Raw genomic sequence first — 27,547 nt, 5'->3', positions numbered from 1 at the left:
GTGTGATATACTGTGGAGTAAAAACAACCTAAAATAAGTTCTCAGTGTCACATGAGTGCAACTAAAACACTTGCAGCCATCAGGTATCAGCCCCAGGACTACCAACAAGTTTAGCAGTAAGGATGCTTTATCAAATCATCAGAGTTGACAACACTTTAGGAAACAGCTCTTACCTCTCCTAACAATGCAATCTGATCAATACTCCCAAAATTTCTGATGGTGCCAGATTACAATTAACTCTAATCCAACATCAAAGAAGATTCACACAAGGCCTTGGTACTGAGGTTAAAGAAAGACAGAAAGTTAAAGTTGAGCTCAAGCAGTAATGCAGATTGCTTTTAAACTTGTTTTCAAGTAACTCTTTGGCATCTTGTGTGATACCAGAAAACAAAGACATGGGGCTTAAAGACACTAGCAAACAGCTCAGATCTCTCCTTTCAAATGTCAAACTTCCTCTTAGCCAAGATTCACCCAGGAATCTCCCCTCCACTGAAGCTGCCTACGTGCACAGAGGTGCATTTCCCTGCATCCCTCCCAGCCTGAGTGGTGTAACAGCCACCCCTCATTAGCAACAGCAGATCCACAAGGATCTGATCCTGCACTAACGTGCTTTGTATCACAGCCCCTGGCAGCTCATACTTCAGGTGAGGATTTTGAACAGCACAAGCTGTAACACCTTTGCCTGTGCCCATTTACTTCCTCTCTGTTGCCCACAAACAACCATCTCAGCCTCTTTTTCAGCTGATTTTAGTGTCTTTAACTGCTTGATTACCAGAGAGGAACAAAAGAGATTTCCTGCATATGGAGACACTTGGATGACCCTCACTTTCAGGTGGGTCAAGCCTTGTGCTCTGAGTAAAATCCCTGAGGGTTCCTCATGTGGACTGGTCACTCAGGGATAATGGAAATGCTTTTAGACAAGGCATAATTTTAAAGCAGTGAGTGGCAGAGTACACTACATAGGAATGGAGAGAACACACCCTGACACCACACACCACTCTTACTCCCACCTTATACATAGAATTGCAGCTTCTTAGACTGGCTTGGGTTGGAAGGGACCTTGAAGAATCCAGTTTCAACCCCCCTGCCATGGACAGGGACACCTTCCACTAGGCCAGGTTGCTCAGAGCCCCATCCAGCCTGTCCTGGAACACCTCCAGGGACTGGGAGTCCACAACCTCTCTGGACAAAAATTATTCTCAGTGAGAAGTCTATAAACTGCAGGAAGGAGCCAGAAGGCCAACTCAGCGCTTTGAAATCAGCTCTTCTCTTGGGCTGCCAGCCATGCAATGTAATGCTCTTCCTCCAGATCTTGTATACATTACCTCCTCGTGCAACACACAGCTGCAAAGCCAGCCAGTGACCAGTAAACCAATATCTGCTGGATTTCACTGTGCAGTCCACAGCCTTCCCTGGCAGAGCACTGTGGCTGCCTGTTTGGCAAGAGGTTTCACATTTTTCAGCCATGAACATTAAGGAAATCAGAAGAAGGTTGTGAGCTTGAGATGTGGTCAGCCCTGGTGTGCCAGGAGTCTGGCTGGGGACAGGAGCCTTTGCTTTTAGAGGCTGCTTGTTTTAATGATGTGGGAAATTCTCAGGCATCCAAAGGAAATGAGATCCTGTAGCAAAACAGCAGTACTGGACTCTAGTTAATAGTGTTGTCTTGCACAGCTATGTGGGTGACTGTGCTCCTATTGCCAAGTAACTGCTCTGGCAAGGCTGGGTTTTGGACAGCAAAGCAGTCCTTTCTCCAAGCTTTTGGAGAGGACCCAACTCTTCTCTGCAGTGGGAAAATAAAATTGGGGAAGGGGGGAGTGAACTGATTTAAAAAGGGAGAATAGACCAGAAAGATCTGTAAGGCAGAGTGCCTCAAAGACTCACATTCAGGTGAACAGAGAAGTAACATGGTCTCATCCAGTAATGATGGGTGATGCTGTGTGATTCCACATCCCCTGGGCCTGGATCGACCTTGGCCCCAGGAACCACTCCCTGCCCACCACAGCACTGACACCTCCCCTCCATATCTTTGATATTGACCAACTGCTCTTGACACTCACACTCAACTAAGAGCATCACCATGACCACCATTACTTAGTGATGATCAGAAGCGCCACAACTGCAAGGTAAAAAACAAAACCCAAACGCAGGAACTTGCTTACTGTGCTTGTTTTTCTTCTCTGGCAGAGGTGGCGGCTTTTCTGGGTCACTGTTCGAATCTGGAGCAGCAAAATCAGCAATGAATTCCACTGGTGCTGAAGAGTTTCCTTGCTGGAAGGGCAGAACAGCAGCAAAGGGCGTGAAGGGCACTGACGGGACAACCACGGCATTGTGCAGGTCATCCTCGGAGATGTTGTCGTACTGGGACGGGTGCCTCTCGTAGGACACCCTGCAGCCCGAGTTATCCGAGGTCTGGGAGGCTGCACTCCTCCTCTTCTTCTCTGGTAAAGCTGGGGGAGTCTCTGTCGGCGGCGCCGCTCCCGAGAGGCTGCAGAATTCCAGTGGAGGAGAGCTGCCCTGCGGGAGCTGGAAAGTGTGTCCATGGAAAGGGGAGCCAGACTCACCCAAGGACTCTGGCAATGGGCTGAGGACACCTGGCCCCTGAGGAGGTATCTGATCAGTGTTGGAGAGGTCCTGCTGCAGGAATTCATAGTCTGGATCATAGTGATCTGATTGATCTGGGTAAACAGAGGATGATGTATTAGTTTCTCTCTTTTGCTGTTTAGCCCTTCTCAGTTCTGTCCCTCCCATTCTATCAGTTAATTAATCAGTTCATTTTAATCAGAGTGAAACTTCCTTGCAGCTGGGACCATCTTTACACCTTCTGTAACATCCAGACTTCATATAACTCATAATTAATTATTTACACTAGCAAACAAATAACAAAAATTCAATAGGTAGACATCTGCATAATTTGTGTCATATTTATATTTTTATTTTCTTTCATAGCATGTAGAAACAGCACTGCTTTTGTCTACCAGGACTGTAATTTCTGCAGACAGGGCTGAAATGAAGAAAACATTCCACTTGAGAGCTGAATTGAGTTTCAGAACCATCACCTACAGCAAGGGAGACACATTCCCCTGGGCTTTTTCCTCTCTGGCAGAACAGCTCTGCACTGAACTGCCTGCAGCAGCTCCAAGACAGCAGCTGCAAGTGCAGTGCATTAACTACATCACCTCCTGCACCTCAGCTCCCAGAGCAGAGGGACAGGCCCCAGCAGCCCCTCTTACCCAGGGTTTCACAGCTTGTGTTGCGGGAGCACTGGCCGCTGTCGCGGTCCAGGGAGGAGAGCTGCTCGTCAGACTTGCTCAGTTTGCCAATGCTGCTGCACGGAGAGAGGCGAGGAGACTCCCCCCCATAGGAGTGGCTTCCACCTGACAACCTCCTCTGGGCATAGCAGTCAACATCAAAATCCTTCAGGAGAAAAATAAAAAAATGAAAACCATCAAATCACCATCACTCTTGGCAGCTTGCTAGTGAGGAAGATGCAGCTCGAGGAGCAAAGACCTCACAGGAGGGGAGAGGATCACTGCTGCTGACCCTCTCTAAGCTCATGGAGAACACAGAGACCCTCTGATGTGGTAAACAGCCCGTGCCAGGGAGCTCTGTGTGTTCTTGATTTCAAGCAGGGGTTGCTGTGGCCCCCACTGGACTTTACAGATGCTGAGAAGATGACCAAGTTCTTCACAGTTACGTGTGACTGCTGACTGCTTGTCATGGCACTGAGACAAGGGAATGACACTGCAAGATTTCTCATGACATGCCTGGAGCTTTAGCAAATACTTGGTTACCTCAGGTGCACACAAAGGGAAAATAAACTACAGTGAGATACAACTTTCTGTGCCTATGGCTATGGTCCCATTTCAGAAATTACCTCAAGCTTACGAACCTGTGAGTGAACCCCTCAACTATTCCCACTCTGTCAGAACAACCTTAGTGTGACTGTAATTTCAACTGAAGAGTGGCCACAGCTTTATCTGAGTCAGCCAAATGACAGCAGAGGCTCCCGAAGCCAAACCTGAGGCTTTGGGGATGAGGACAAGATTTGATTTTTGTGCAATTTGATATGATTCAGGTCCTCACTGCTGAGCTAGTAAGTTCCTGAATGGGGAAAGCAAACCCAGCCATTTACAACCTCATAAACCCCAGACAAGCACAAGAAATGGAATGTGATTAACACGTACACAACTTTCCCATTTTTCTACCAGAAAATGTACAAATTTCCCCAAAGCACCAGCAGTGGTCAGAGCAGTAGCTCAAACTACTGCTTGAGTGAAAAGATGTTCGAAATTGTGACTGGATGAAGACAGACTTCTGCTCTCACTCAGAGTAAACCCTGGTGAGATGTCAGGGAGCTCAGCCAGCTGCTGTCCCCTGATCTATTGGACACAGCAACACTCAGCCACTCCCATCCTCACAGTCTGCTACCCCTCAAGGCAACAAAGTTTGTAGCAATTTGTTAAATAAACACAACAACACTGTAAAAAAAAAAAAAAAAAATTAAGCTGTCCACATTATTTATGACGCTGCTGTTCCTGCCACTGCCACTCCCACTGCAGGCTGCCTGTGCTGGGCTGCTTGGGACAAGCAGGGACCTGCAGCTCTCAGCATCTCCCTGAGCTTTTTCCTCCAGCTCACAGCACACAAAGCCCCTTGGCTTTCACAAAGGGGTTATGCCATTACCTGTCTGTTGATCCCAACAGGTAAACTGGACCCACTGGTAGCTCGGCTCATGGGGGCCACAACAGCCACCCTGGTGGGGGAAGGCGCCGACTGACGTTTTTTAGGGGGCAGTGCTGGTGGAGGGCTGCAAGACACAACAGGAATTGATGCTTCCATCACTCTTCCAGAAAAAAAAAGATTTTCAGAGGCTTCACAAGATGTTTTCCAGAAAGCTTTTGTCAGCCAGGAGCTATTCAGCAAAATGTATCCACTACAAATATTGATTTAAGAATACTCTCACAGGTAAGGTCCTGGTAAGTGATTTAGTTTTTAAGGTTGGTATTTCTCAAACAAAAACAAATGCTGTTGTTAAAAGTATTCTGAATGGCACTAATTAGCATGGCAATTATTTCTAAATAAAAGCAGTGAAAAACCAAATTACATGTTTTAATTGACCCAAATATTATTTCCATTCACAGAAGTCCCCCCCCCTCCTCAAACCTTCCAGATGTGAAAAATGCTCAAAGTTTCACAGATTTACAGGACAGGAAAATTCTCTTTTTTGGTCTTTGTTTTCTTGGTGAACTTCAGGGAACAAAAGGGTCAGAGCTGCTCTCACCAGGTGCACTGTGAGGGCCCCATGTTTTGGCATGAATCTGTGTCAGACCCACACATTTACAGTATTGTGAGAGTTTAACTCTTTGACTTTTAGCTTTTGCTTCTGATGACACGTAATTCTGGTAGTCATCAAGCCTGAGAAGTTCCCAAGAGCACACAGAGTCTGTTCTTGGAACATACCACGAAATTTTTATATAACCTTTCACAATTCATGAAATACACAGAAATGTGATTCTTTTTGTCAGCCACAGCCCTTGATGCCAAATTTTCAAATTACCACAACATGTATTTTTCACACCAGCCATTAGCACCAGTACTAGAGAAGAAAAACACCACACACACACAAAAACCTGCAAATTGGGGGTTTTCTCTTCCGTCTCAAAATAGAACATAGAAACTTTCATGTGGTTACTCTTAGAACAGGGTAAAAACAACCAAGCACAAGGGTTTTTTTCACACACTCTTGGCTTTCACTCTCAAGTTAATAGGCAAAGCTGAACAACCTGGCTGTGCAGGACAGATTGGTAACTGCCCCCCGAGGTAAAATGAACATTTCCCATGGGATACAGCAGCCCAAGACACTTGCACACTGTGGAAATCACACAGTTTTATGTGAGGTTATTATGGATTTATGTGATGCCTCTCATGTGTGGATGTCAGGGCACTATCCTCACATAAAAAGAAAGAAAGGAAAAGACACCAAAAAAAAAAAAAAAAAAAAAAAGCAGAGTCCAGGAGCAGGGAAAAATTGCTCTGGAGGACTGGAAATTCAAAAGCAACACTGATCCTTTCTTGTGCACATTTTGCAAGATTGTATAAAAAGCAACAGGCTGGTAAGAGGCACTGGTGTTCTTTGGTCAGCTGGCTGGGCAGTATTACCTGTTCTCTGCCACACGAATGCTGGGCAGAGGGGGTTTAGGAGGTGCAACTTCTTCATCCATGGAGTCAGTCAGCAGCTCGTTGGATTGAGTCATATTAGTTGTTTTGTTGAGGATCTCCATTTCTCGGTCTGTAAGGGGAAGTTCTGATGGGCTGCAACATGCAAAACACAGATTGTAGATCATAAACCACAGCTGGAACACAGCCCTGACAGATTCAGACCTATTTTAAATCATGTGCTATCAGACAGGCACCTAGAGCAGCAGGCAGAATTTGCATCTGCAGGTGGAATTCCATGTTTATGCAGAGCTCAGTGTGCATGTGACTCAAAGGTTGTTTCACTGCCAGATTTTGGTGTCTTTCCTACCATAGCATCTTCTCTTTTAGCAATCCTGCTGAAATGGATGGGGGGCTACATGAAGAACACACCACCACCCTCTGTGAAGAACAGCTGAATGATTTAAATCAACTCTCAGAAGTCAGAAATTATCCCTTCTATATCAGTCCTTCCCACAGAAGAAATCAGTGACCCACCTGTCAGATTTACATGCTGGTAAACTGGGTTTAACTGGGCTTGTGGGAGAGGGATGCTCCTGCTTTTCAATCGTGAGTCTGACCAGCTCCTGATGGATGGAGAGAAGAAAAAGAGAATAATCACTATTTGTTGAATGCTGCACTTAAACAGCCCAGAACACAAAGGAATGCTACTGCAGTGAACTCTTGGTTATGGTTTAATGATGGTGTGGACACAGAGAGAGCTGAGCTGGGTTTAAGTCTGGTACAGAGCCACACAGATGATGCAGAACAGCTGCTAAGGAGCAGCCTGCACCCAGAGGAAGTTTTGGCAGTATTTGAGTGAAGTTCATTAGCCCTGACTGTATGGGGATTCTGCACAAACCCATATGTGTGTCTTTTTGCTATGTTTCCTCTTTCCTCTGTCTCACAAATGTGTTCCAGTCCACACAACACCCTAGATAATGGTAAACTGGCTTTACACACATAGATCTGAGTACAAAACACTCTTACCCAGTGGAGTACTTCATCTAGCCAAAACCAACATTAAATAATTGCTTTATATTTTATAAATAAGAATGTATTTGTTTCAAAAAGCAAGTTTTCTGTAAAATGCCCAACCAAAAATTAAACAGAGAACACCTTCATTTAAAAGGCCAGCTTTCCCTGAAGCCACCTTTTAACACATTAGCAATAGAAGACTTAATCATTCGAGAAGCTACTGTAGTGTATCTGTTATAGGCAGATAAGGCTCTGGATAAAGAGATAAGGGCATGATAATCCTGAACTCTAAGTCTGCCAGCAGTCAAAGCAACAATCATTCACACCAGAAAGACAGAGAGAACATTTTATGGATGTCTGAGGCTGACAAATAGATCTCCTGCTCACAGATACAAACACATGCCCCTCTTACAAGCAGGCTGGAAAACTGGCAGTGCTTCCTGCCACTATTGGCTTCCCAGCATATTACACAAAGGAAACTGCAGGGGATCAATTTTAATTTTATTTTTTTTTAAAGCAGCCTGAAGTACAGTGTCATCATTCCAGTATCATCTTTGTGTCCTTGTCTGTGGAGCTTGGAAACAACTGGCATTGCTCTCTCAGTGCAGTAGCTGCAACTGGAATGTCACTGCCATCATCCCTCTGAGGAAGGAAAATACTCCAGTGCTGGCACTTTTACATAAGGCTCTACTGAAAGCTGAAATTCCATGAATTAACACACACACACACCAAGAGGAATAAGGTGCAAACACCATCCAAGTGTCCACCACAGCTGACTTTGGTCTCCATGCTCTGCTTACACTCTTATGCTCCAACAGAACATACACTGTGTTACCCAAAAACTCAGCTTTCCAGAAGCTGTCCTGGAACATCCCACACAGGGTGGGGGAAGAGGGAGCACACACAGATGTCCATGGAGACCAAAACTGTGAAGATGTCCCTGCTAGGACAGAGAGCCCTGGTGAGGAACAGTGTGTTCTGAGAAGTGTCCAGATGAGTAACGTCACTTGACTCTTTTGGCTGCATTTGGCATCATGGGGCTGAGTGATGACTCAATGGATTGCCACCTTTCTGGATTTGCCCTCTGGACAAAATTCCACTGCTGAAAAGGTTTTTGGAGATCCTCATGCACTTTAACAGACTCAGGGCTGGACCCTGTGGGCCTCTGGGGTAGGGGCCAGCGAGGACTGCAAACGCACAGGAGCACAATAAGGGAAATAAAATGTATGGGCATTCAAACCAAAAGCCAAAACACTCCTTAAACATCCCCCTGAGAAGGCTATGGAAGGGAAAGTGTAATGTCTCCTTTTCCTGACCTTTCTTCACCACTTTAAACCAAAGCCAGGCCAACACTGCAGACTGTGGTGGTGGCTGTGCCGCAGCAGCACTGAGGAGCCCCAGGCACTCAGGGCTAAAGTGCTCAGTTTTCCTATTTTGCCAGTCATAATGGACACCACACAGTTCTCTATCACATGGGAATGTAGGTTAGAACAGGAGAAAACCAATCCAATTTGGCTCAAAAGTATCTTCAGAATTATTCAAATCATTGGGACTGGGGGGAAAAAACCCCAAAGTACCTTCCAGTGGAGGCACCAACACATGACTGCAATTACCTGAGAGGATCACTTTCCCTTCCAACTTTGACAAATATCACCAGACATTGAACGTTTCTCCTCTCTGCTATCCCCAAATGAGAACTAGCATTTGGAAATCAAGCCAAAATCTTTAGCATACACACAGAGGTAATGCGCACACAACTGAGCCAGATGCACATTATGCTATTCCTTATCAACAAGGAAAGAGATTCTTGCAGCAGTAATTAGAGATAATTAAAGCCTCTCTACAAACTATGCTACTTCAGCAAGCTGAAAATTCCACAGTGAGATGGATTTTTGAGAAGTTATGTAATCAAACCAAGCATTTTTTTTTCCTGCCTAGCAAAGCCCTAAAACCTGAGATCAAAATATCAAATAACAGAGGTGAACAAGAGTCTCCTTTATACTTAACTCTGAAAATAAAGAAGTAAACATTGAAACGTGGAAGTGGATCTTGTGTGATCTGCCAGAAAAACAAAATAGGCTCTGCTGTGGAGAGAAGTCTCCATCTTCTCAGTTCTGCTTCCAGATCTGAAATGTGGCTTGGCCTTTCTAAAATAAACCTTGTTCCTTGCTGTGCAGGAGGTGAAAGCATGCTGCCTCCAGACGCTGACCTCTTGATGGGCAAATCCTCTCCCATCTCCCCAGACAGCCACACATCTGCTCTAAGGCTGGCCAGACATGAGCCAGCTCCAACTGGAAGGCCAAAATAACTTTCAGTCTAAAAACAAAGCCGAGACTGATATAGCCATGGTGCTGAGCAGGGCTCCACAGCCCATGGACATGTCCATGCTGCTCCCAGTCTGGGCTGGCTCATGAACAGACCTCCAAGACCTTCCCCAATCCCAGATCTTCCCCCAGTCTGCAGAGGAGACAGCTCTGGCTGAAAGGCAACAGGTACCAAGGGTTTAAATATTGCTTCAAGTCAAAGAACAACTCCCAGGTTGTGTGTCCAAGTCTCCTGCAATGAGACCACGCAACTCTGATCCAGATCTGGGGATAACACATTTCTCCCTGGGATTGTGCAGATTCAGTCAGTGATAACTCACCATTTCTGGGGAATTACAGCACAGATTTTCACATCCTGCAAATTGCTGCTGAATTCCAGCACTAACAGCAGCTGAGATTTTAGGTTAAACTCTTTTCCTCTCTCCTGCTGTGCAAATTTAAGACCAGCTTTACTTTTAAAATGTGTAGCTTAAAGTTAAAGAGCATATTGTGCAAAATAATCCTAGAAAATCCATCTTCTTTAGGTGCTAGAAATTCTTTGTTTCAAAGATATTTATTTAAAAGGCTTATAAAGTAATAGCAGATTTTAGTATCTGCGTTTGAGTGACATTAAAGAGATATCCAGATGATGCAAACACCAAACCAAGAGGCCTGAAAATGTGACAGTCAAAGCCTGGGAGATCCACTTCATTTTTACATTTGGCTCCATTTAATAAAACTGAGTCTGAGTACAGTGAAAGGTTCTTGATACATAACTCCAGGTGAAGCACCTGCTGCAGTTCTTAAAACTCTATTCCGATTTTCCTTGTACAGTTGATTGAAACATTCTCCTTTGAATTCAGCCCTGCTCTTGAAAGAGATTTAACTTCCTCTACAGTTTCCAAAATAAGATTCCCAGGAGGTATGACAGTCTGCCCACTGGTGCAGGAGGCAGGAGGACAGCCAACAGCTTTCCCAGGGTGGAACAGGGAGGGAATGCTACAAGCAGGTCTGACAATGGATACAAAGGTTTCTGTTAAACATTTCCATTAGCAATGTAAAACTAATCTCCAGAAAACTGAGTTTAGCTCATCACCTTTTCCACACCCTAATCCAGCTGCTTAGAGTGGTGATGTATCACTGACAAATCCCTTGAAATTTCTCTTAAAACATGGAGCTGGAGTCTTTAATTCTCTATGGGCATTGACAGGGAGCATTTTCATTTTATTTTGCTGAGACAGAAAATGTGCAAACCACGTCTTGTAATCTGCATGGGAGACTGGGAATGACTCTCTGAAAATTTCAATGCAATACTGAAGAAAGATCCATTGCTTCTTCCAATTCATCCAAATGCCAGGTTGAGCATGCCAGAAGTTCAGAGCCAAACTGTGCTAGTCTTTAACTAGCACTCCAAGGAGGAACATTTCTTATGGAACAGTTGATTTAAGGGGTAGTTTACTGAAGGCAGAAATAGGACCTTCATATTTTACCTGCCTAGTTTACAAAGACCTCTTCTAAAATACATTATTATATGCTCTTTATAATAAAAACTACTGTATTTGTCTCATGTACCTTGACTCCATCCAGAACAGCTTTTATGACATCCTTCACTGTTGTCACCATCTCCTTGTCCTCTGAATTCACCCCCTCCAGCATCACCTGATCAGACCAGCGGATGAGGTTGGCCAGGCTCTGGTACACTCGGCTGTAGCAGGATGAGATGGCAGAACTGCACAGCAGGAGAGGGAGCAGTTGAGAAAAAAAGAATAAAAAGAAATTGTGGAGATGTTATCAAATGTTAGGAGAGTGAGTTTCACACTGTGCATTTCACTGCTTTGCTCTCTGACACTCAGAATTTGTGTTGAGCGGGTGACAAAGCTCAGGCTGCTCCTCCAGTGCAGCTGCTCTCCTGTTCTCTCTAGCACCAAATGATGACAGTTTGAAGGTACAAACCACCAACAGCTCATTCCCAATTATTATAAGGAATTATCTAGGATGCAGGTTAACACAGCAATGCTAAAAAACAATTCTTCCCATCTTAATTTACAGCTCCATCCTATGCCCAAACATTAAGGATAAGTATTCAAGCCCTACATTTAAGTTTGAGCTATGTTATTTCAGCATTATCCTTCTTCCTTATTAGCTCTCCCCAAAACCACCTTGGACCACTGAGAGCTGACTCTATTCATTCCTTTACAAATCACTGCCTCTCTGTTTATAATGCCTGAAAACATGTAATTAAAATTACTTCTTTAGAGAAACTGAACTGAATGAATTTCAGGTTTGAAAGAGGAAGGGTGTTGCTTTGTTTTGTTTTTAATGAGAAACAGAATTGAATCTATTGTTCTGAAGGGGGGAAAAAAAAGTATTGGAAGGTTGACAACTTTAAATAAAAGTTAACTGTAACAACAGTGCTCCCAGGCATTTTCCTGGCCATTCTGAAAACACTGACTTCATTACTAAACAAGGTGTGTTAACAGCTCTGCTGATGGCAATGCTTCAGCAATTCTTTGTCACGTTAAATCAATTTCAAACTGCATCAAAACCATAAACAGATAAGAGAAGGTGTAATCTTGCAATCATTACTGATACAAGTGGTTCCAAATCCTCCCATTTCTCTCTGGTATCATTCTACATTGGCTTAACTCCAGTAACTTCATTATCTGTGAGAAAAGAATCAAGCCCACGAGCTCCAATGAGTTTATTTAGGTGAATGAGGTTTGCAGGACTGGGGGAAGAACTACTGTCAAGTTTCAACCAGGGAATACAAACAATGGCAAGGATTTGATTGTTTGGCTGTTGTTTGGGTTTTTTTTTTTTTTTTTTAAGGTTTGCTGCTTGCCATTTGTTCTCATTTGAAATGAAATTAGCTTGGTAGGAGATAGTTCCTAAACAGGGCCCTCCCCCATCTCTTTCTAAAGCTTTGATTTCTTTGCCATTAATCTTCAGTCTGCTTCCTTCTAAGGAGGCAGTAATTGAAAACCCATTTTGTGCAAGATTTAATTACTTTTTTCCTTGATGCAAATGCTTCCCCTAAAGCAAAAAGAAGTCCAACAATATTTGTAGGGCTGTCTTTGTCACTGACACAAGTCTTGCTCACTTTTCTTGCCATCAGAGTCACTCCTTTGTGTCCTGCCACTAAAGTACACAGGTAGGGAGAAAAGGACTTGGCTTTTTGAGAAATCCAGATCCCCTTCTGGGTTTTTTGGGAGGCTAAGCAAGGCAGGGCATGGACATGGGATCTGTGCTTTAATGCACAGTGTTTCTAGAAATAGAGACTTATCACTGTGTAGAGGACATTCCCATTTTAACAGATTTGCTCACTATGATTCAACAGATCCAACCTCAACTGGATCTTACCTGTCCCAGCCACAGGTGTGATACTCACCCATTTCCTCCCTCCTTTTGCCAGAAGCAGCCCTGATCTCAGCACTGGGGCCAAACACAACTGAGCATCTCTGTTTGCAAAGTATTTGGCACCCAGTGCTACCCCAACTACATTATAAACCTTCCCTGTGCCAGAACTGAAATAAGCATCTTGAAAGAAAAAAAATTTAGAGGTATTTAATGGGAAAACAAACAGGAACAGCACAAAAACTGGCAGGATTTCAGGGACCGAACACCTGCATTTCTCTGCTTAGTTCTGTGTTTTTCTCTGTGTTAACTTTGTTCTTTCAGTATTATTCACCAATGTTTGTTTGTTTTCTGTAAATCAATTGCTCCAGCATCCATGGGATGAACACCAACAATATCTCTGTGGCTTGGCAACACCACAAATTCTTATAAACCATGCTGAGCTTGGCTTTGGCAAATTTCTACTTCTTTCCTGGCTTCAAACCCACTGCCTAACTGGTAAAAACGTAATACACATAATCTGTTAAAACATAAAACAATAATCTGTTGAGTGAGGCAGGAATGAACTTGGACTGGTTAATCTGCTGAAGTACATCTATTTACTTCTGTATCTGATCCAGCACAATCCAAAAAAAGCAGTTAAGAGTGCAGGCTCAGACTTCTGTAATATCAGGGTAGATAAAATGAGCACAAAAAAGGATTACTCTGAAGATAAACTCCTTTTTCAGCTGAAGCTATTGGATTTGTTAACTTTTAGGATACCACCATGGACTGCAGAAACAGGAATAGCATCTGACAAGACTCTCCCTCTAGAAAATGACAAATTTCCAAGTTTATGCTAAGAACCATCCTTTCCTCCACTCTGAAATCAGCCTGATTTGCTTTATCTTTCCAGGGCATGAGATTCTTCACAGCAGGGAATCTGCTTTTAAATGATGTCTGAAAACCACCACGTAATTAGTAAAAAACAGCAGCCACTTGACCAGCTTCTCCTGCGATGCTGTTCCTCAGATAAAGCAGGAGCCTGTTGGTCTGTCATGGTCCCAAAAGCCAAGAAGGAAACTCACCTTTGCTGGATGCGTGGGTCAGTTTGCACCAAGGGCAGGATGGCTTCCAGCACTTTACTTGCTGAGCCTGGCAGCATCTCCAATACTTTGTTATCAATTGCCATTTTGTCCACAATAGTCTTAAAGTAGCGCAATGCACTGACAACTTCCTTCTCCTTTTCCTCTAGCCACGATACATTCTGAAGAGGAGGGAAGAAAAGGAGAGATGTGTTAAAACTTCAGTATTTTTAAGGGCAGAGTTCCTTTGACAAACCCAAAGTTTGGTGACACTGAGGTGTGTTCCAGGAGGAGTGCAAAAACCCCCTTCTACCACAAACACTTTTAAATTGCATTACTACTCTTTCAAAGGAATATTCAGTGCAAGATTACACCCTCACTTTAACCTTCAGATGTACCTTCCAAACTGAAGGCTGATCTTGATCAGTTTTAGGCTAAGATTAGCACCACTGATGACATCAAGGACACTGCTTTGAAACCCATACCCTAAACTGGGACAGTGAAAGAAAAAACATTTCACAGAATGGTTTGGGTTGGAAGGGACCTTAAAGCCCATCTCCACTCCCTGCCATGGGCAGGAATACCTTTCACTATCCCAGGCTGTCCAAGCCCTGTCCAACCTGGCCTGGGACACTTCCAGGGATAGGGCAGCCAAAGTTGCTCTGGGCAACCTATGCCAGGGCCCCACCACCCTCATAGGGAAGAATTTCTTCCTAATATCTAACCTAAACCCTGCCCTCTGTCAATTTAAAGGCAACACCCCTTGTCCAATTACTACATGTCCTTGTAAAATACATGAGAACACCCAAATAAACTCCACTCTGATGAGCCTCTAACCTAAATCATTTTGTGATGCTGTTGGAACAAGAGAACTCACACAATTTCCATGAGGGCCAACTGTAAAAGCTAAGTTTTGGCACTGGTGAATGAATGTTGCAGAAGGGAACAATTCATTGGAATAAAGCTGAGTTGTGGTCACTAATTTCTGTGCCACCACAAACACAAGAGGAGGAAATTCAGAAGTGATACATGATACCTCAATGGCATTCTGGACAGGGATTTTTTTTTTTAAAGTTTACAACAGTATGCCTGGAGGACTTTTAATGCCACAAGTAGTTTCTAAGTGAGATTTAAATTAACTACTGAACACTGCTAGAAAAGGAGCAGAGAGCTTAGCAGAGCCAGATTTCATCCATTATCTCCTCAGTAAATTCAGCTTCAGGAATTAATGACCTATGGGCATTGTGTGCTCCCCATATTCTTGTCAGCTGTTAAACTGCTGCTTTTCTGCAAAATCAGGCCAGCAGCCCAAAAGGTTTTAGGAAGAACAATTTATAGGCAGCACTGGTTAGTAATTTGGGGCCAGTTGCATAAAAGGGTTAGAATCCCAAGTTCCATCTAGCTCCAACTTCTGAAGTCTAAGTCCCAATCCAAGAACTGCAAAGCACCCTGTCATTTTCCATCTCGTCTGGGCAGTGCCCAAAATCTGCTGCTGCTTCCCCTTTGGACAACACTTCTTGCCAGGAACCTCAAGTTCTGATCTACAGCCCACAGTGCTCTGAACTCCCTTGCTGAGGAACATCCTGGCAACTCACTGGGATAAAAAATGACATTTCCCATTTTGCAGGGATGTGCCCTCACCACTGCAGAGTTTATTCCAGGATACAGAATCTTAAAAACATTTAGGCTGGAAATGACCTCCAGGATCATTGAGTCCAACCATTAATCTACAGAGAGCCTTGGCCTCTTCCAAGGTTTTGCACTTCATATGAAATGTCACACATTTTAGGGATCAGAGAGTCTGTAAATTCCCTGGGTAAGTACGACCATGGTCCAGCAGTCAAAGCTCTCCAACAGAAGTGAAAAAATGCAGACTGCAGTTCCTGCTCCCATGGCTGTTTATGGGTTTCATTCAACAACTGTTTCCTGTAGAAAGGCTCATGACTTAATAGCTTAAACACTCTCCTGGTGCACAGAAGGGATGGGCCTGGGGCCTGACAGAGTTCAGGGCTGAGAATGACAACTGGAAACACAAATCCTTCCGCTGAGCACACCAAGGGATGTGAACCCAGCCACTGGACACTGTGTGGGACACAACACTTTTTTCTTCTTCTTTTTTTTTTTTCCTGTTAGCCCTTTGGGTGACATTCCCCAGGGGCACTTTGTAATGATTCCTCTTCCAAGGTCCAAAGGTATCATATGTAGGTGTGAACAGAACCATGGAATGCTTTGGGTTGGAAGGGACCTTAAATCTCATCTCACTGCACCTGCCACAGCTTCCACCAGACCAGACTGCCCCAAGCCCTGTCCAACCTGCCCTGGAACACTTCCAGGGATGGGGCAGCCACCCATTTCTCTTTTGGGCATTAAATGGGAAAAAGTTACAACTCAGGCAAAACAGCATCTCCTCTCCACTCCCTGCCTGACACATATAGATATTTTTGGATGATTTCTGAAATTTTCCCTTAATAATCAAATTGCAAATGCATCATGTATGAGACACAGCTGACCCAGAAAGGGTCACAGTGAGCTGTACAGAATACACCCAATTACAAAAGCTGGAATCATCCTCTTTTTCCTTACATTTTGGCAGTGCAAAACCTATCATAAGTCTGTATATAGCACAGAAGGACACTCCTGTTCCTACAATAGGATAAGAATCACAGACAGGGTTCAGGGGGCAAAAGGAGGTTCTGAAAAGAACACCCCCAATGTTGCCCCCTTCCAGATATAAAGGGGAACAGGAGATTATGATGTTTGCATGAGCTGAGCATTTCCTTCAGCTTACACATAGTGATTTTACATTAATTTTTAGTATTGCTATTTCTGCTCTACGGTGATTATCTACTTCAAGAGCACAAAAATAGCACCTTAAGTACTTAAGAGGGAGAAAAGGATGATATTTGGTTTAACAAGTGAGTCTTCTGACAGCAGATCTCCCGTTTGTCAACTGATGTCTATGTTCCAGTGAGAAAACCTGGCGACAATCCAGGCACATCCTCTTCCCCACTCCCTCCACTAAAGCTAATGAGCTGGCTACATCCAACTAATTGATTAGGTGGGCAGTAGCTATTAAAATAGGTAAGGAATGAGCCAGAAATCAACAATATTTTGCAGTATAAAAATGAATGCAGATTAAATAATCATGTACATAATAAAAAATATTTCAAGTGTTTTGTTTTCCAATTTAAAAAATCCCAATCTGTACATAAAATATGATTTTAATGTCCAGCATGGCTTATTAGTAAATCCTCTTGCACTGTTTTTGGGGAAAAATAGAAAAGCAAAAACTTCATCTATTATTAACATGCATTTGCTATAGACCACATTTTGAAAAGGGCTCTTCATTTTCTAATGTATTTAATGTGGTCACACATCAATTTAAAAGAAGGCTGCTAAATGATCTCAAGATACCATCCTGGAAACATCACTGGAATTAAAAGCCTTCAAGGAGTACTCTCACTGTTGTTTTGGGGTTTTTTAAATTTTTATTTTTAAATAGCACTCAGCAATGAAAGGTGTTTGGCTCCCTAGAAAGCATTTCCACAGCCTCCTGGGGAAAAAATCTAAACCTGGGGAAAAAACCCTCATCATCTTCCACCTGATGGAGCAGAATAGGGTGAGGAAGGCTGCAGAGATTTCTCTGGGTGTTAAGCAAGTCACACAGCCTAAGCAAACTTCATCTTGCTGGCTGCTCTCAGCAACTCCACAACAACTCCCAGCAGAGATAATCTGAAAAATTCTGCATGTCTGGCACTGCACACTGGATGAGACTTTGAACAGCTGAGAATGATGTTTAATTATCCAAAACAACCTCAACTGTTCTTAACTTCTGGCTTCCATTTGTACTTGAGAACTGACTGCAACAGTGCTGTCACAGAGAAAAGTCTCCAGCTACATAATCAGGTCACCACGGGAGAGGAGATAACACAGATCAGTTTGTGACCTCATTTCTTAGAGGACCTGGAGTACATTTGGTCTGAGGAACATTGTGCTGGATCAGCAGCTGCTCCAACACTTCTGTGTGACTCTCCCTGCTGGTGTCATCAGAGATTGAGCACATCTCTGGACCAGCTTCAAGGATGTGCTCGCCTGGGTCTGGGTTTTTTAAAAAAGGGTCACACCCCAAAACCAGGCAGCTCTTTGGGAGCTGTAAGCATAACCCACAGGGTGTGCATGTGGGGTGGATGTGTCAGGCCATACACCACGCTCCATAATGAGGTATTTAAATGCTTGTGGAAGGAGGTGTCATCATGCTCTCCAAAGACAAGCACACATCTTGAATTAATACTACACAGTGCTGCTTATAGGCAACCATAAAGTGGCCCTGAGGATCCCTGAGCTGCAGAATTATACAGAGGACAAATTCACACACCAGATTATGATAAACTGAGTACCAGGAAGCAAGAAACAGTCAGGATAACAGAACATGGCCTTTGCTTACTTTGTTCACTGACTTCTCTGGTGTTTTCACTGTCAGGTCAGCTTGCTTTCCTTTCTTTGAGGGTGTTCTCTTTATTTTTGGTGAATGAAACTTGCCCTTCAACTTCATTGTGAATGAGGAGAGATGGGAACGCTCAGAATCTAGAAAGACACAGAAAAGCATTACTGGATTAGGGCAAATATGTTGAAACCAGGGACGTGTTACAGCATTACCTGGAAGACACTTGCACCACATAAATTTATTGAGTGGAACACAATAAAGAAAACTAACAAACTGCTGCTCTATATTATGTTTCAAACCACAACACCACCATAATTTCCTGCTTTCCTCAACCACAATATCACCAGCATTTCCTGCTTTCCCTTGGAGGCAGGGACAGTGGGACTGCTACTGCTCTGTGCCTTGGAGGGAAGAGGAAAACCACCTCTCTTCAAAGCACTTATCTGCAGAAGGTCCCGAAGTACTTTACAAAGGAGGCAATCATCGTGCCTCTTTGGCAGATGAGCAACTGAGTCAAGGGGATGAAGTGACTCGTTCACAGGCCTCTGGCAGAGCAGAGCCCTTGGCTGTGGGTCAGTGCAGGCAGGGCTCCCTGCTTCAGGGATGGAGAACACAGTCCCAGGTCATGCCCTTCCCAGGATGTTGATCTCTACCCACTCTGCAGCACCGATTTTGAATGTGGCCCCACGGATAATCTGAACAAAAATGCCAGCCTTTGTCATCTGCAATGGATTTCACTTCCAGTGTACCAGAAAAAACAGAGGAACCCCTTTGATACCGGGGCATCCTTCAAGGAACTGAACTGCAGAAGTGCTCAGCCCTTTTAAAAATTGCATTTTCATTGTTTTTTGAATACCTAAAAGAAGTCTCAGAGGTTTGCAATCATGCTGTATGCAGACATACCGTTGAAATACATTTTTATCTGTTTAACCATGAAGCTAAATAAAACTAAGCTGCCTTGTAGAGAGCAATTTAGAAAGTATTTTGAGCAAAGAGCACTTTAATAAATGAAGGTCTGAGTTCCTCTCTAGCGACCCAGATAATCAGCAGAAGTTACCCAACTTGTCTCTAACTACATTATCAAGAAAAGTACACAGTTTTGCTGTATGTTTCATTTTACTTTTAAAATATTTGAGCATTAACTGCACTGGCTGTGGTGAGTCCAGAGGACAGCCCCATGCATGCAGCACTGCAGCACCTCATTAGCATGCAGACTGCAAACAGCAAATGCTGCTGAGTCAAATCTAGCACCCAGCAGCTAAATACCACAGAGCATTGCTGTTCCTCGTACTCAAAACCACCTAACCACAGCTCAAGGGAAGAACCTGTCTCCCTTTAAACCTGGTTTCCTGGTAGCATGTTCTGACCCTCTGCGAGCACACTCACCAGCACTCTGGTTAGGTATGTCCTCCAGACCAAGATTTTGCAGGCGTCCTACAAATGGAAGCTGCCTGAGCACCGATCCTAATCTAGGCTGGCTGCAGACCTGTTCTCCACTTACAGGAGTAAATGTTTTCCCAGGTTTTCTTTGTATCCTAAAGTCCTGTTTAGTGCTCTGAGGAGGGAGGCACTAAAAACCTTGGCCACTGCAGATAAATCCAGGCGTATCAGTTGGCCTCTGAAGAATCACTTACAGCAGCTGGCACCCCAACTTAGCAACAATTTACGTCAGTGCTTTACATCCACAAGAGGATCTCCAAACCTTTAAAACCTCTCTGTCTCCACAGGGTGCTGAAGGTCACCACTGAAGAGAGTTCCTGGCTGCTGTGATAACACTCTTGAGCTCCTCCCCAGAAAATAATTTGTATTTATTCCATACACCATATGAGAATTTCCATATTTGCACGCATATGCACGCTTGCCATGAAAAGTCATGGCTCTGAATTAATTTTTCGAGAACTGGCAAACAATTACAATAATTAATCTACAGGGAACTAATGGTGACAGCAACAAATTGTGTCTGGCTCCTCCACAGGCTGCAGTGAGATCCAAGCTGCAGGTCTCAGTAAGAAAACACTCAATGCCTACAAAACCCTTGGTCACCTATGGTGATAATTTTGCGTTGTAGGGACAAGATATTTGGAAGGGAGAAAGATTTCAAAAGATTAATATTTCCTTTTCTCCTTGCCACCAGACATCTTACCCACCTTCATGGGGCAAGCACGTGAATGGCTGAACCAACCTGCATGGTCAGGAACCTCCAAAAGGAGATGCCATCAGAGAAAGTTCCTTTTCTGCTGACAGCACATCCTCTTCACCACCACCACCAGCCAAGCACTACCCCTTTGTTCTTTTTATCCTTTGGTCACACCAAACACCAAATCATTTGTGTGCCACACTCTGAGGGGAGATAGACACACAGAGCAAGGACAGAAGCAAGTGGCTGGAGCAGAATAGGAACTGCTTAAAACAGTACTGGTGAAGTAAACCAGCTGACATTTGCAAAAATAATAAACGTTATTGTTTGAACAGCCCTGCTAAGTCCTGCTTTGAAGATCACAAATTAATGCAGCTTTTTACTGCCATGGCTTTCTGTCTACACCAAGCACTTTCCAGCTCTCATCTGCTCACAAGTTTCTGATGCATTTGCAGTTAAACAAATGAGTCACAAACCAATATTCTCTCACACTCAATTACACTTAGCACTTAAAATAGCGCTTTTCTTGTTCCAAGCACATTACAAACACATCGTTCTCATCCTTAAACAGTCAGGCCTTAACCTCACTCCGCAGATGGGAAGCAGGCACAGAGGTGAAGCAACTTGTCTAAACAGAGCAGAGGGTGAGTCAGTGACTCTGGTAGAGCATCTCCATCACTCTGCAGGCCCTCGGTCTCTCCCCCAGTTCATGGATCAAGCTGTGGAGCTCCTGTGATTATGCTCAGTGAATGCCAACAGAATTATTCGGCACACTGGGCTTTACAGTTTGCAAGCCGATACGTCATTCAAGCATTATAAACAGAATTTGCTTTGTAATGAATCTGGATGAAGTGGTATAAAAGAGAAGTGACACTTGAGCAGGAAGGGATTCCAGCTCACAGGTGTAAGGGACCTAAGCTTTTACAGATGAAGCCTGAAACTCTCCTCCAAAAAGCACAGCTGAGCAAGACTTCCTAGACTGGTTACCACAGCACTGGTCTGCTTTGAAAAAGTAACTTTTTTTTAATACTGTATCCTAATTGAAATATCTTACATGTCCTGTGTGTCTGTCCAGTTAAAAAGTTCAAACAGCAGGGCATGCCTTTTCAGATTAAATCATTTGATAACATACACAGAGGCAGAAAACAGAGCCACGGCAATGCTCAAACCACTTCTGTCCCTCTGCTCCTTCCCTGCCTATCTACAGTAACCAAACCCCTTAATGCAGCATTGAGATTGTTCTTAGCTTGGGAGCTTGCCCACTGGAAATTATTCTATCATATTACCCTCGCCTCTTGTTGATGAATAGCCAGCAGTGTTTAGCTGGAGTCTCAGCAGTGGCTTTCTCCTCTCTGGTGTGCAGGAGGAGGGTACCCCACACTTACTTCTATGAAGTGTCCAAATATTTGTGAGATGAATGGGAAAAATCAGGGTAATAAACTCAATGAAGTGATTTCAACTGGAAGGGGGAAAGAAGAAAGTTGTATCAAAGTGTTTCTGTCTCAAAGGAACCACTGACTTTCCATCCCCTCATATTTCATCTGTCTGGATGGTCTCTGCTGCTGCACACAACTGGAAAAAAAAAAGCCCTTCAAAATGACTTTATTACAGATCTGAGTTTCTTGATTTCTGACTGGACGCTTCACTACGTCACTCGTTTCATAGCTAAAAAATCCCCTGTCAGAGAGGCTCCCGCTCCGCCGTGCTTGAACCTGCTCCAGCTGTTGAGTCACGGCCCTGCTCAGCTCCCAGGCTCGTCTCCCCCGGCACGTGTCTGGGGTCTGACCACACACACAACACCAGAGAGCTCTCCTGACACGCCTGCCCCAGCCAGCCCTGCTGCCAGGTGTGGCCAGAGGGGATTTCAGTATCCCTCCAGCCCTCGGACCAGGCGCACCATGGCTAAGGAGACCACGGCCAACTGAGAGCCACCTGATTCCCCACCAGCTCCCCGAGCTCCAGCAACTGCTGCTGCCAGTTTGCCAACAGAAAGCTAAATCTGGTGAGGAAAGAACTGCAGGTTTAAAACAACAGTGGATTAAAAGGGAAGGCAGATAAATCAGCTTATGTGCTTGTGGGAGAAGAAACTAAGGCTGCTCAGGAGAAAGCCTGCAAGTCAAAGCCCAACATCCACCTCTGCCATAGTCAAATGGTTACTCTCCACTTGGGTTCAAATAAAGGCCAGAAAAAGTCAAAACACACACAAGCTGGTGAATTCCACCAAGCTAAGCCAGTAGCAAATTATTTGCTTTAATGTCAAAGTGAAAGTTCAGCCTTTTACAGAGCTCAGTCGCAGCAGAGTTTCCATCTGCTGGGTCCCACTCGCCAGCCTCGTGTAACCAGCACATGGGAACCTTCAGAAATGGGAAATAATGCCCTGCCTGCTTCTGCATCTCCTGGTCCTGTTTTTGTCACTACTATTCCATGGCAGGGAGGCTCCAACAGCTGGGACAAGCTGCTCAACCCGTCTAGTGCTTGGATCATATAAAACTAATTGAGAATAGACTTTAGATTACAGTACCTTTTCTTTCCTTCACCTGAAAAACTAAACCCTCCATCTTCTCTCACTCTGTGTGTGTTCAGACACCAAAACCCTGCAGCTTTAGAGGCGACACAACCTTAAAAAAGGGTTATAGTTCATTTTCCAGCTTGTCCTGACTCTTGCAGCTTGCTAGAAAGAAGTGGACTCTAAAAATCTTATCCACAAATGGTTCCTTTTTCAAAGGCCATCTAGGTCTCTGCTGGATGCACATATTTAAAAGCTATCAGATTAAAAATAACCGGGGACAACTCTCCCTATGTCATAATGAAGCTATTGTGCACATTTTTAATCAACTGCTCCTGCCACTTTTGCCACGAGTCCTTTGAAGGCAGCAGTGACTTATGTAATGAGTTACACAACGATGCCCATTAAAATGGCATTTGTTCCCTTGGGCTCAGCTCCATCATTTGAGAAGACAAAAGGCAAGTTGCAAGGCTTCAGCTAAACCCTAGCTGACAGGGACTTTAAGGGTTCGGAAGCAAAAGGCAAAAATAACGAGCCAGAGTTCAAAACGACCTTTCTGCTGAGGATGTCTGTGCTGCGATGCAGCACCCAGCGAGGGGCTCTGGGGCTGCTCCAGATGCAATTCTGCTCTCAGAAACACAGGAGAACAGGTGATTCAGGATGGGCAGACAGGCACATGAGAGCTTACCACAATAATCACAAAACATTCTGCAAAGCAAACATCTTCCTAACATTGTATATTCATTGTATATGGATATTACTAGAATTCCCAACATTCACTTCCACCCTTAGGGCAAGGACTGGATCTGTTACATATCTGTAAGCTCACAGATCTGGGGGGCTGTGCCCTGGCTAAAGCTTTTGGGCTCTCTTGTAATGTAAATATTAAAAGCAGTGACAGAAAATTCAAGCCTTTGAGCTTTGCAGGAAACAGCAGAGCTCCTCTGCAGAAGAACTGGCACAGGAGGCACAGTGTGATGCTCACCAGTGAGCTGTGGGCAACAGAAAATGACTGCAGGGGCACTTGTAAAAATAAATTTTAATAATCCTGTCTTGTGACAAAATGTTTAAGCCTGCCAAAGTGTAGCTATGAAGGTGGAGAGAAAGCACGAGGTTTCAAGGAGGGTTGAAGAAAGAGATGAGGAGGACCCCAGATAAATTTTCCACCCTTTCACACCTGCAGTGTGCCGCTAGCTCTCCCATTACACTGCGAACAGCCTTCAGCTACTTTTCACACCCTCTTTCTCCAGAAGTCCTGAGGATGTTTAGAAGCCTAAAAATGCTGATATGCAGCACTTGTGCAATGCTGTGTGTTCCCAAAAGGATGAACTGGGACCCTGAGTACAGAAAAGACAGAATGTGACAGAACAGAATTAAAATACCCCTTTTAAATGTATCAGCATATCACTGCTGCATCATGGGTGCTCAAAAGCCTCAGACCTACTACTCCCAGCTCTGCGAGTTTGCTTTCCTCAACTTTGCCATTATCCCCAGAGACTGAAGCAAGAGAATTAAAGCAGAAACAAAAAAAAAAGACCTGGTAGGGGACCTGGCAAGGAAAAAAAAAAAAAAAAGGGAGGGTCCGGTGTCAATCAGGAAGTTTGCCCACCCTAACCTTTGTACCTTAGGTGGAGTTGTTTGTAAGCTGCTCCAAGTCCTTCTCCCGGGAATCCAATTGCTAGGAGAGCCGCCAGGTTTTAGAGGAAAACGATGGAGGAAGGGCAGCTGAGAATCAAACAATCGTTCTCGAGTGCTAAAGAAACTTTTCCTCCAACATCACGTCACCTTGGAAGCAGCCAGCTTTTGGGAGCGGAAAGACCGACTGCCCTTTTTCTTTTCTGGCAACATTACAGTGAATGAGCATAAACCAGCGAGCATTAATGATGTGCAATGACAGCACGCAAACTTCTCTGGAAAAGGGAGGCTCAGTTCCCTCTCAGCTGGCCAGGCAATGCTCACTGACTCACAGGCTTCATTATTTTTATGCCGCCCTCTGGGGCCTCCAGAGGAAGCAAAACATTTTTATTTGTCGGAGAGCACATTTTTATTTTGATTTTTTTTTTCTTTCTAAGCAGCCATGAATGAGGGATCTCCAGCTGCAGCAACCTCACATGGAAAGAGCTCGCAGTGTTTGCAAGGGAATTGGAAGGCAGAGAGGGTAACTTATCAATTCAGCCACGTCTCCCAACTGCACTGAAAAGGACTGGGTTAGTCAACAACATTAATTTTATGGTGCATTAGCACTACAGCTCTTTTTTGCATCATATCTGGAAGCAAATCTTCAGGTTGCAAGGAAGATGCACATGATCCAGCAAGTAGAAGTTCAGAGCAGCTGACCAGACCCCCCTCTACTCCTCTTTTTGCCTGGTGTTTCAGAATAGAGAAATCTCCTTGTATGCAGATAAACCAGGAATCCTTTACCTGATGAAAACTGCAGCAGTATTACTCAACTGATTTACAGGGGGAAAAAGAAAATAAAAAGGCAAAAAGCTAAAATAAAACAAACAAGGAGAGATTTAAGGAAGTAAAACTGCTACCCAAGTTCAGTTTCCTGCAGCACACCAAAGCTGGCTTTGAGATTTCTTTTTGAACAAGATACTGTAATTTATTGATAAGCAGCAGACAGGACTTCTGCTGTGGATTATCGCAAGCTGCTCCAGCAGACTGGTGCCATATCAACCCCCAAGCAGAAACACCAGCAGCAATCACCAGCAAACCTTTGTGCAGCATCTGGAGAGTCTCTGGTAATTTCCCATCTAAGAACTGATTTTGCACAGCCCTGCAAGCCCCAGAGAACTGATGGGATTACAACATTGGTAACATGACTCGTAACTCCCCCAGTGCCAACAGCACTAGAACAAACAAGAAACTCAAGTAGCCTCCTACACCAACATGAACAATGTGCTCCTTGCTCACCCTGTTCTACCCATGAAAGCCACCAAGGATGTTAACTAAACATTTTGTTTTAAATAAAAAAAATAATCCAGCTACCAGGCATAGCATCTGCATTACCTCAGCAAACGGCTCCTAACACAGAAATTGCAACAGTTGAGAGGGAATCTGCTGAATTTCCCTGCTCACCAAACATGACTTAATATGGGGTCCATGGGCATCCCCACTTGTCTAGCAGCTTTTGGAGGATATGGTCATGACAGTGATTCAGACATCTAAAAATAAAGCCCTGCAGGCACAAGTGCGTGCGCAGCACCTGAGTCACTCCGGGCTGCGAGGAGCCAAAGCTCATCTGTTTCATTGACACCACTGCCATGGCCAAGCAAAAAGCCTCATCACTGAGCTCCGCTTCAACTCCTTCTCCCCTCCTCTCATTTTCTCAAGCACGTTTAAGTTCTTCCCAAAAAACCTTTGCTGGGCTTGGGTTTCAGTCTTGCGGCCGTCAGCTTTGAAATTCAGAGCTGAAAGATTATAACCCAATGTTGCTGAAGCTGTTTATTCATCTCCAAGGTGACAGGATGTCGTCACAGGCACTCGGCAGGACACTAAGCAGAAAGGCATTATTTCAGATGCTTTAGGGAAAAGCCTAATTGCTCACAACCTGGCCATAGGTTCAACAGCCGACAAACAAGGTTGTAAATGGAGCCTTGGCTTCTTGTCTGCCCCACAGCACCGGCTCTGAATGGGAAAAACTCAGCCCTCTTTCATCCTTGGAGAGTAACCTCTGTCTCATTCATCAGGCAATGGAAAAAAAAAAAAAAAAAAAAAAAAAAAGAGAAACTGGCTCAGATCTGCCTGACACAATTTCCAGTTGCTTTGGACATTACTAATTATAGTCATCTTTATTTTTGACCTCTGATTACAGACTCTTTGCACATTCAGTCTGAATGGCAAAGATAACCCCTCTTTTCTACTAGGCTTGGGAGGAACCTTATACCCTGCCCAAAAGCCACCGCCCACATTCATCTGAGCTGAGCACAAGAAATAAGACAAAAACATGGAAAGCATCTGCTTAAACATGCTCAGTTTTACTTCCTTCTTTAGCAAGTGCCACAGATCAAGGGCAGCAGTCCAGGTGAGAGTGTGATGTAAGCTCTTTTCCATGCATGTCCCAAGATGAGCTAACTGCTCCACACAGGAGCCTCATTTCTCACTGTTCTGACTAGCACTGTATCCTCGGGGCTCAGATGCTGAAAAGCAGATATTCACTTCAGTAAGATTAAACATGTCTGCACAACTCCAGTGCACCATGCTGGGGGCTCACATCTCTGCACGAGAGAGAAAAATGAATTTCAGGAACCAAGCCAGCACTATCTCCTAGAGGCAGTGCAATACCAGTGTAAACTTCCCTAATATTGCTTACTCAATAAAACAAGGCATCACAGGAGGGCTATGCAAATCCCTCAACTTTGAAGTACTGCTCTCCTGTTGCCCCAAAGGAGCAGCTCTCTATCTCCACACACCCAGACAAGTGTGTGTGTGAAGCGATACAGCGGCACCGCAGGTGTGAAATTTCTGATATAATCAGGTCAGAAGCTGCTTTGACATTATTGTTGTGCTGCTCTGTAAAGAGTTAAGGAGCTGCAGGCCATATCCTCAATTCCATACTCTGTT

The 27,547-nt window shown here is 44.2% G+C and overlaps 1 protein-coding gene across 4 annotated transcripts in view; it reads right to left on the bottom strand.

Annotated features, from left to right (window-relative positions):
• RAPGEF1 (Rap guanine nucleotide exchange factor 1) overlaps nt 1-27,547 on the bottom strand; it is an 84,580-nt gene that overhangs the window by 34,420 nt on the left and 22,613 nt on the right. For all 4 annotated transcript variants that reach the window (XM_053962120.1, XM_053962121.1, XM_053962122.1 and 1 more), the window contains exons 2-9: nt 18,339-18,478; nt 13,898-14,076; nt 11,049-11,205; nt 6,694-6,782; nt 6,160-6,312; nt 4,684-4,807; nt 3,231-3,414; nt 2,160-2,675 (exon numbers count right to left, since the gene is read on the bottom strand). In XM_053962120.1, the coding sequence (XP_053818095.1) occupies nt 2,160-2,675; nt 3,231-3,414; nt 4,684-4,807; nt 6,160-6,312; nt 6,694-6,782; nt 11,049-11,205; nt 13,898-14,076; nt 18,339-18,478 (1,542 nt within the window). The remainder of the gene's footprint in view (nt 1-2,159; nt 2,676-3,230; nt 3,415-4,683; nt 4,808-6,159; nt 6,313-6,693; nt 6,783-11,048; nt 11,206-13,897; nt 14,077-18,338; nt 18,479-27,547) is intronic.

This window comes from Vidua chalybeata, chromosome 21 (assembly GCF_026979565.1).
Source record: "Vidua chalybeata isolate OUT-0048 chromosome 21, bVidCha1 merged haplotype, whole genome shotgun sequence".
Classification (NCBI taxonomy): Eukaryota; Metazoa; Chordata; class Aves; order Passeriformes; family Viduidae; genus Vidua; species Vidua chalybeata.
Note: the sequence above shows the minus strand (reverse complement) of the source record. Positions and strands in the feature narration are given on the sequence as shown.